At 38.0% G+C, this 10,328-nt stretch overlaps 1 protein-coding gene across 3 annotated transcripts in view; it reads right to left on the bottom strand.

The window, feature by feature from the left end:
• Positions 1-532: 532 nt before the first annotated feature.
• SDHAF3 (succinate dehydrogenase complex assembly factor 3) overlaps positions 533-10,328 on the bottom strand; it is a 36,392-nt gene continuing 26,596 nt past the window's right edge. For 2 of the 3 annotated variants that reach the window (XR_003534465.1, XR_003534466.1), the window contains exon 3: positions 4,964-5,074. Coding sequence is in view for 1 of the 3 variants with exons in the window: in XM_027684698.1 (XP_027540499.1) it covers positions 4,871-5,074 (204 nt within the window). In the remaining 2 variants the exon portion in view is untranslated. Of the gene's footprint in view, positions 1,492-4,457; positions 5,075-10,328 lie in introns of those variants that run through there. The other variant, XM_027684698.1, reaches the window with a different exon arrangement.

The raw sequence follows: 10,328 nt of genomic DNA, 5'->3' as shown, positions 1-10,328 counted from the left end.
TCATCCCCTTGGGCTATTTACCAATTCCTGACATCACCATGCTATTTTTTATGTGGGTCCCTTGTACAAAGGAAGAGCACGGCCAGTTTCCATTGCTCTGGCAGACTTTCTATGCTACAGATTCTGTACAATATTCCACTACAGTAAAGCTAAGTGAAATCCTGCCTTTGTTACAACCCCAACTGTGTATTGCCAGCTTACAGTCCTCTACATGTTTTATTGGTTTTGCTGTTAATCTCTCAGGATAAACACATACCACTACTTCAGATTCTGTAGTAGTAGTTTCTCCAGTCACAACTAGAAATAGGATCCTTTGGGGAAAAATGGTAAATATGTTAGCTCACTTAACACATGATTGAAATTTCACTTCAGCCCTCAAGGAATGTAATTGGCATAAAACAGAAGGCTCATCTGTGCTGGAAATGGTGTTGCAAATGGTGGTATTTCCACAAACTACTTCTTAGGGTTTTACAGTGGCAATACACAGTTGTCTCTATGTTCCTCAGCATTTATAACAAGTTGACAAATATTTGGTAACTAAAGGTCATTTTATTAAATGAAGATACTTGTTATATAGTCTCAAGTTCTAGCTTTGAAATTGTTAGAGAGCAGTTAAACACTGAACTCCCCAGCCACACGTATCGGTTGTGCAGGATCATACACCACGTAAATGAGCTAGTTGAAACACCTGACATTTACTCATAACACACTGCTACAAGTGGCAAAACCATTCAGTTCTTAGTCATTTATACACTGAATTTACACACTGACTTATCGCTCTCAATTTCATTGAACAGAAAATACTTTGTATTATACTTATGTAATGGCTGCATCCAAATGAAATTAAATTTTGTGATCTTCATGTGCTGTAATTGGCAGACAGAAACCACTGGAAAAGCTGGAAGGACTCAGCACTGTCAAGGCTGTTCCCAGAGCAGAGCTGTGGACACTGAAACCGCTGAAAAAGTTCCTACCAAAGCCAGTGGTTTTGCATCAGATACGTAACCTCCGTGAACAAGAGCAGACCATTTACAGCTGCAAATGTTATCACTTCTAACACCAACCATTTGATTTGTGCCAATCTTGGCAGTAAAATTCCTGATGCGGTTCAGTGGGGAAGACCTCTCTGCATCACCATTGCTCAGTGTAAAGGTCTCAAATACTGGCACACCAAGCCTGGTCCCGCACCAGGACATGGTGCAGCAGGAGGTGGCTCAGGCAGTTTGTTCACCAAACAAGCCCTGCAAAACCTCTACTGCTGCATCTACACCCTCCAGCAGGAAGCATTTACCTTGAAACCCTCTCCAAGAGGTGTGAAAATCAACAGTTAAGCAGGACAGCATTAGAGACATCTTCTGCCCTAGAATGTGAGCTGGTTTTTAAAGTGTTTCAGCTTTCACCCTACATCAAAGGTACATCGATCCTCCGTGGTCGTACTTGGAGTAAATCAGTCTGCTGAGAAATTCAACCTTCCCTCTGCTATTAGTTTAGCTAGAAAAAGTAAAAATTAAAATAAATTATAACATGCAGGGAAAGGCATGTTTCCTTCATTTAATTGTTCAATATTTTTACCTAGAAGCCAGTTAAAATTTGGCCACTGACTCAGTGAATAGCCAGCATCTCATAAATACGTATCCAAGAAGAAGAAATAGAATGTCCACTAATAAATAAAAAAGATTAAAGTCCAAATAGCTGAGTAATTTCTTCATAAATCCTACTTTCAATATGTTACATTATTAATTTATTTTTAAGGAAGAAGTATGTCCTGATAGCTCTTGCTGGATGGACAGTTAAAAAAAGAGTAATAAAACACTGGAACAATGACATTTTTAGTTGTTTTTTTTTAAGATGCATAACTTTGTATTTGCATATCAGGTAATTTTTTAATAAGACAGATTTCTGAAAATTCTTTACATGTTGCTAAGACTTCAGCTCATGCCTTTTCCAGCTACCTAAAACTTCTGCTCCCTCCAACTCCTACCAGCTGCCAGGCGATTATATAAAATGTTACCACAGATAAGGTTCAGCCAAATCAAGCAGTGAATTTTATCACTCTCTTTTAGTTCTATAAGAGCCAAATGGATTTAAGATCAACAAAATATAAAGAATCTTTCTTAATGGATAAACTGAATGGAGAGAAGGCTTTTTAGGGTGGTAGGAGCTTTTCAGTGGTGAGTTGTATAACAGCAATCCATCCAACACACAGAGAACACAAAACTCTATACTCATTTCTAAAGTGATCAGAGCCATTTTTCATTTTAAGGTGAGTAGCATCTTTTTTTTCCTAAACAACTCTTTTGCCATTTGAAATAGCATGTTGCTTGTAGTTTTGAAGTATTTTTGATGGATGCTTTCCTCTGTTCATTGTCCTTCAATCCCAGGGTAAAATTCTCTACAGAAAGTATCCTATAACTCAAAAGTAAAGAAACAGAATCTGTGCCATTCCGTCTTTCTGTGGCCAAGACAAAAAGCCCATTGTCTTCTTCACCTTCTTTAACTTGTCATTAACCACTCCTGTAAATCAAAGAATTTCACTAAGCACAGCAGTGTTGGCATCACAAAGCTTCTTTGGGGCCATTTGTGCCGACCACTTGCATAACCCCTACTCAGATCAGAGCATGCCTTACTATTAGCACTGGCTGTCTTAAAACCAACAACCTTTAAAGATGCTTCATTCCTATTATGAAATTTTGGCTTTTGTAAGAGTTGTTTTAAACAAGGCACAAAAATCGTACAAAATACAAACCACCATGGGGAATGAAAGAAAAAAGCTGTTGGATTTACTAGAAAAGGGACTGCAGATGTTAAGATGTCTCCAACTCCCTTTAAGTCTCATTATATGCTTAAGTTTTTCATACCAAATAGCAATTTTCCATTATTAATTTAGGCTCTAAAAATGTGCATTATCTAGGTGCATACATGAGTAGACAGATGCAAAACAAGTACTCTAACTAGTTTCATTGAACTAACAAGTTTCATCAAATGTGTTGATAAAAGTAACTGTGCTTTAAATTGCAGCATTTGAAGTAAATTTGAAGCAACTTGGTTGTTGACTGGAAAGCAGACGTGTACTAGCAGTCAAGGAGGGAAACAAACTGTTGTCAACACCCAAAAATCGTTTTTGGTATGAAAACCGAATAGATTTAGTGATGCAATTACTGATTACTGTACATCTGATGGAAGTCAACAGAATACATCCTTATGTCCTCAACTCCAGACTTGGACTAGATTTGTACAGACTTTGAACTTCAAAAAGAAGAAACCTTAAGCAATGTGTAAATGGCAGTATCAGAGACTGATACTACTTCAAGCTTCCTGCATGCATGTCCCATCTGCTTCCCACTTGGATGCTGTGGCAGGACCTAGGTACAGAGCAGGCCAGAAGGGAGCTGCCATTCTCTCCAACCGTGCACCTGAAGCACCAAGAATCAGGACTCGTGAACCTCAGCCTTGCAGTCTGGGTGTCATCTCTGCCCTTCAGTCCGGGTGTCATCTCTGCCCTTCAGTCCTGTTTGGATTAGGTGCTTGAGGCTAAGGGATGTTCCTGCAGCACAAGCAACAAAGGCTGGGGGTACCAGAGGAAGATGCAGGAAAGCAAGCATAAGTGTTTCTCACACAGGAGTCTTGCAATTGAACTTTTAATAGAAATGAGCAACCTGCAACCTACAATCCCATCAAAGAATTGGGAAGAGAGATAAGGGAGAAAGAAAAAGGCTGCTCCCCAAACGGGCTGCTCCCCCACCCCATTAGGATCCAGGGGCACAGCTTTGGCAAACAGCATGTTGTTACAAACCGAGACAGATGGAAATGTGGTTACTTGTCAAAGCTGTTATCCCTCAAGAGCAAAGAAATTATGTTGTCTTGAACACGCTGTGGGTAACAGACAGGGAAAGGTCCAGAAATAGAACAAAACTAATAACATAAAACTAGGTTTGGAAGCTGTCTTTTGCAGAGAAAAGGATGTGTTTTTTCTTAACAGATAAAAATCTTTCTTTAGTCCCAACAGTATATGTTACAACAGATAAGCATTGTCCTACTGAAGACTTAACCTATTAGAAATAAATTACTAATGTTTGTCATGCAGTATTATCAACAGGATAATTTCTGTGATTGAAACTGAAGGTATTTACAAATTCTTGTCTATACCAAATACTGGATAATATGGGATACCGAGCTTTTAGAAAACCTTTAAATTCTAACTACAGCACAACCCACTCATAAAAGGTTTTTAAAAATTTTAGATATTAACAATGATCTGAGTCTACCTTTGAAAAAAATGCAGAATTTTCTTCCTAAGACAGTGATTCCTTCAAGATTAATTTAACAGAGAGCTCCATCTTTTACTTTTAAGCACATTTCACAATAAAGCTCAAGAAGAAAACCAATTTCCCCAGCAGTATGTTTTCCTAATACTGCTCATTTCTTTCCATCAAAACAAACTGATTCTAGTACCATACCTTTGTCTACTGAACCCAAGGCAGAAAATAAATGATAACTGCATCTTTTCCATTAAGGAAGAGGATGATACACAAAGAGGAAGATGTTTTGTCCTACAGGTGCCAAAATTAAAAAAACAAAACAAAACAAAACTAACAACTTTATATTTTAAAAATGTCACTTTACTTTTACTGAAATCTTTCAGTCTTCACCTTCCATTAGGAGAAAAAAATAAAGGAGAAAAAATACTGCAATTAAAACAGAAGTGTTGTGATTATTCCATTTTATATTTATTCTTGCACAAAAAGCCAAATAGCCAGAGAAGTTATGGCATCAGCAGCGCCCATTATTTCACAGAAACCACATTCAACTCCAATGGGAAAAGGAAGTTTCAAAATGCTTCCATATGTAATAAAACAATTTTCAAAATCTTTTAGTTTTTGTATTTTGAGTCTTCAGAAATGGTGATTTTTTTATTAGGTTTGGTAGCCTCGTCCATCAGTTCCTTCAGCTGCCCAATCTGTTCATCACGGAAGTCATTAAGTTTTTCTTCTGTGAGCTGGAGTCCATATACAGTCTTTTCTCTCAAGTTTTGTTTGTCCTCATCGATTTGTTGCTGTATCAATGCTGCATAGTTCTAATGAGGAAGGAACATGAAGGTTACAAAACTGACAAATGCAGGATTCATGTCAACTTTTTTCAAAAGCATTTTACTGTAATAACATACTCTTACACCACCTCCTACAACAGTCTATTAATCAACACCAAATGACAAAAAATTACACTTTTTATGAGAAAGAAAAGTTATTAAAACATTTCTACATTAAAACATCTACCATCAATTTTATGTAACTAGTTTAAAATGCATATTATATATGTACAGATTAATTTCATTATGTCCTATCATATACTACTTCTGAAAACAAAACACAATTTAATTATAGATCAAATATAACTAGTAAAATAGCGTTTTCTATCTAGCAGGATATCAGTTGGACTCACTTTGTAAACTGATACATCTGGAAAAGTATTATTCTTGAAATGTATTAGAAAAAGCAATCTATAATTAGACAAATGTCCTGAAGCCTTTTTGCCTAACCACTCTCTGCTTTTCTCAGAACTGATAAGGTCACATCCAGCCCTGGACTGCTCCAAAGGCAGCAGGAATTCAGTAACTATGAGACTTCTGTCATTCTGCCAGTTTTTAGAAGAAATTAATTTAAAAAATTTATAGTTGGGTGAGAATAAGAAGGAGCTTAAAGACACGTCTGTATTGCATGCTCACTCCCCAAAGGAAAAAAAGAAAAAGATAACCCCCCTTTCTGCAGGGTTTTGAATATATGTAAGTTTGTTCAGACTTACTTACAATCCTGTTGTAACAGAAAGCATTTGGACCATGTTTACTTAGATAACAGTACTTATGTCAGTGGACAGGCAACATGGTCAGTGTGTTACATCAACACCGGACTGAGGACCATTAAAAAAATCAAAACTTTCTCAAGAGCAGAAACAGAAGTGGCCAAGGGATCACACCAGTAATGTGGGCATAGTTGGAAAATTGCTTTCTCACCACTTCAGAGCAATCTTTGACCATTACGATTTTTCTAAATTACAACACTCGAGGTTCTGCAAGGACAGCAGTTCTGCAAATTTAATTCAGCTGGTGGTGCTCCCACTGACACCGCTGTGTCCAAGGCCCATCAGCATGGATGCTGTGAGCTTCCCAGCTCCCTCTGCCCAGCACCAGCCCCGCTGCAGCAGCTCTCAAAGAAGTTGTAGTGAGTGAATTCGTCAAAAGCCTCATGGTGTGTGTACTTACAGAAGTCAGTGAACCTACTCAGATGTTTAAAAGCTAAGTACACATTTAACCACTGGGTTGGAAGGGAGCCTAAACGTCCATTTTTCTTAAGAAGAACTTAAAAACAAGCTCCAAAATTAAGAAATTCATTTCAAAAGTTAATTTTTAATTGGAAAAAATACAGGCTTCTATCCTACTTCAGTAAGGTATCCTTTAAAGCACTTTTAAAGTTTCAAGCATAACTCTGAATAAAGTATAAGAAGCTGAACTAAAAAATACTAAGAATGAGGACTGTTACATGGCAACACCTTTTTTTAAAGAAAGGATTAAATATCAGGAGTATTCAAAGCACAGCGTTATAGCAATGAGATATAAGCATTATTTGAATTCCCAATCTTCAGCTAAGAGAAAACTCATTACTGCATACTGAATTGTTAATCCAATTACCAGCAGAGTAACTGAAGCCACTACTTCAACTGTCTGTCTAGTAATTCCAGAGAAGTGGGTGAGAAGGAAGAATGATATTTGTGAGCATGTGATAAATTTCAAAATGACACCATTTACTAACATAAATACACTACATTGTTAGTGAACCATGTCAAGCCTCACTGAAGTCAGCAGGATCTTATCACTCCTGCTGCAAAACATAATTCATGGCTATTTAAAGAAAATAGACAGCTAAAACAAACCAGGGCAAACAAAAGTACATTTTTATTAATAGGGACTCTGAACTAATGTGATTCTTTGAGGTTCTTCCCAACATTACCTCTCCTGCTTTTACACTAAATATGCATTCAGGAACAGTAACACTGCAGTTAATCCCCACAGTAAACCTACACTTCAGAGGTATTACCTCATGGTAGAGTTGGTGTATGGTTTAGAAGGAACTAAACAGTTTTTTTCCTGATGATTGAACAATAAAGTAGTAACAACAAGATAAAAAATTATAATGGGGTAAGTCTTCAACTTTGTGATTTACAGAATTTCTTATCAAGGCAGATGGACAAATGTGATCTGTGAAGCTATCTGCAGACCAGAAACACACCAATGGTGACACATCAACTATTCCAGCTCATTCTGTCTTCACATTTCTGCACAGAACAATCCAGTCAGTACTGACTCTGGACTCCAAAAAAAAAGAAAAGAAAAAACAAACCACACTCTCATTATACCAAACAACAACATTCATAGCATATAATAAACTATAATGAAAGCAAGCAATGTGAAGTTCTTCACATCTTATCAACAGATCTGACTAAACGCAGAAACCCCGAGAACCCCTCCATGTGATGTCCTGTGCAGGTTCCACGGCAAGAGAAAAGTCCTTCCCACCGCTAATGAACAACACTCAGGAGCAGCCTGGGGCTACTGCTACAGGCATGGGCTATGGTACCCAGAAATAACTGAAGTCCATTTAAAGAGTGGTTATAATTTTACAAACTTTGTTGACAAGATCATCTTTGACAAAAATATCAAATTAATTACTGGCAAAGAGTCTGTAATTTATTTTTTTTTCATCTAACATCAAAGCATCACACTTCACAGAGCACCAGTGTTAAAGAATCCAGCTCTTGAAAGTGGCAGTCCTCAACAAAGCTGCAACGCCCACTCTCACAGATGCTCTGCATCCAGATACAGAGCAATGGACTATACCTCCCCCATTCCCTGATGCCAGGTGTTCCACCTCTCAGCACTCCAAAGTGCTCCCATCCAACTGTCACCGCTGGCTCTTTTCCCCTACTCATTTTCTAGCTGAACAACTGTTTTGTATGTGGCAGAAAATCTCAATAGTTGCAGTTTCACATCAATTTGCAATGTGAACAGAAATTTAAAATTGGACCCTGGAAACATGCTGGGTTTTGGTTGGCTCATGACAGAAAATGGAACTTTCTCACCTCACTTTACCAAAAGTCAGTGATGCACCAAAGAAAATATGTTTCAGCCTTTACGGAAGTCCTGAAAAAAGATCAGCTATATGGCATATCTCATTTTCTCTCTCTGTGTTTCCAGATGAGGAACAAACAAAGCCTGGAATATTTAACTCTTTAACACTTTACTGCTACCTCAGAAATTCATATTGTTATTATGTGATCAGTGATTTGTGGAAAGCTACTACATGATTTGACGATACACGGTAAATTTAAGATTTGGGGTATATACAGAAAATGTGCCACTTTGCTAACCACACGTGAACTTTAATATGCTGAACTCCAAAGTTCTGTAATAGGTTTAAAAGCATAATGAAAAAAGAGTGGGGGGAAGCTAACATTTTTACTTCCAATAATATAACTGGTCACAAAATATGATGACCACAGTCCCTCTCGGGTAATAAGGAGCAGCATGTTCATGTATGGTCTAGTTTTCACTGGAACTTCATAGTTAGAGAACTTAAGTATTTTCCAGTGTCATCTTCCCTACCAGTAGAACTGCAACAAACACTTGCCTAGCTTTTCCAAACAAGGAAAATTATTTCCCTTCTGTCTTTCACTTTATGTTACATATAACTGCATCTTCCAAATATAACACCTTTGTCAATCACGACACAAATCCTGGGCAGATTTTTCAAGGGCATCTTATTCCCATTATGGTTCACACTGTGCTCACAAAACCAGAGACAGGAGACACAAAATGGAACACAAGTAAACCTGCACCCTCACAGAGCCAGGCTCAGCATACACAAGGACGGCAGAGGGACACAGGCGCTCTCCTCCTTTGCACGGAGGGTCAAATACGGTAGGTCAGTCAGGGACAACTTCTGCATCTTAGGGGTTTTTTAGGTTGGTTGGTTGTCTCTTTGTAAGTAGCTCTCACTGCAGTGATCCTCTGCGTGCACCAGCTGTAGACTTTCTGAGCACCCACATGAAAAAAAACAAACAACAAAGCCCCCACCATCAGAATGGTAAAAGTCTTTGCCCCTTGTATATGACTGCCACCAGAAACTCAGAAGATCAGAATCAAATTGAAGTTAAGACAACCTCTCCTGACCATTTACCATCAAAAGATCCAGTACTAAATCCCAGCATGCTGGCCATCCATGTCACAGACACACTCTCCATCTTAAAGGAGGTCCAAGGTAACAGTGTGAGGTGTAGACTGGCCATGTCCCTGCACTGCCATCAGTATGTGTAACCACAGATATACCCCAAAATTCTCCGTATCAACCAATGCACAGTCAGATCCTTCACCTGGATGGTCTCCTTAGAGATGCTTGTTCTGCCACAGATCACAATGGCATCTACAGCATGCAAGCTGAATCCAACCATTAGGCTCTCTTAAAATCCTATGATGTGACAAAATACTTGAACCTTTAAGTGATTTACACAAACAAAAATAAGGCAAGTATTTGCTGTAATCAATAACCACAGGGGTTTTTGTTTAAATTCACTAACTGAAGTGAATACACACTATGTCTCTGCTGTCCGATTCGTAAGCGCTCACAGAATGCACAAATTCATTAAAAGGACAAGAGGATGAGTGACATTTGAGGTTTTAAAATATCTTACATTACAGAAAGGGCATCAGCCTTGTTGTTTTCAAAGTTTTCAAAGGATTAAATAGAAAAATATAAGCAAAAATCACACAACCAAAAGCCCCACTCCCTGACTGCCAGATATATACGCTCTTACCTAGTCCAGTTCACTTTGACAGATGTTTATCTCATATGCAAATAAAAAAATGCAGATAGACACTTATGATTTAATCATAAGATTAAATGAGTTAAGAGCCCATTTTGGCCATTTTCACTGGAAAGAACAGTGCATCCCCCTCAACATGTACAATTCTACATTTTAGAAAACTACTCCAAAAATCTCTGTAAGATTGATTTAGATAGAAAAAGTCAGAACAGATATGTCTGTTCACAGTAACTACCCATACAATTCACTTTCTTGCCAGATTTTCTCTTTAAAAAAAGGTCTAAAATTTTTATCTCCCTTGAGCATCTGAAGTATAAAGCTGAAGAATTCACACATTCCAGAACAACTATATCCACTTGCAGCCATAGCACTGATAAACAACAGTACTGGGGCCAGATCAGAAAACGCTGCTCTGAGACATGTTGAACAATCAGGGCAAAGTCAGGCACCTAGAAAAA

The sequence above is a fragment of the Neopelma chrysocephalum genome, unplaced genomic scaffold (assembly GCF_003984885.1).
Source record: "Neopelma chrysocephalum unplaced genomic scaffold, ASM398488v2 Primary Assembly neopelma1_67, whole genome shotgun sequence".
Lineage (NCBI taxonomy): Eukaryota > Metazoa > Chordata > Aves > Passeriformes > Pipridae > Neopelma > Neopelma chrysocephalum.
This window is presented reverse-complemented; position numbering and strand designations above follow the sequence as displayed.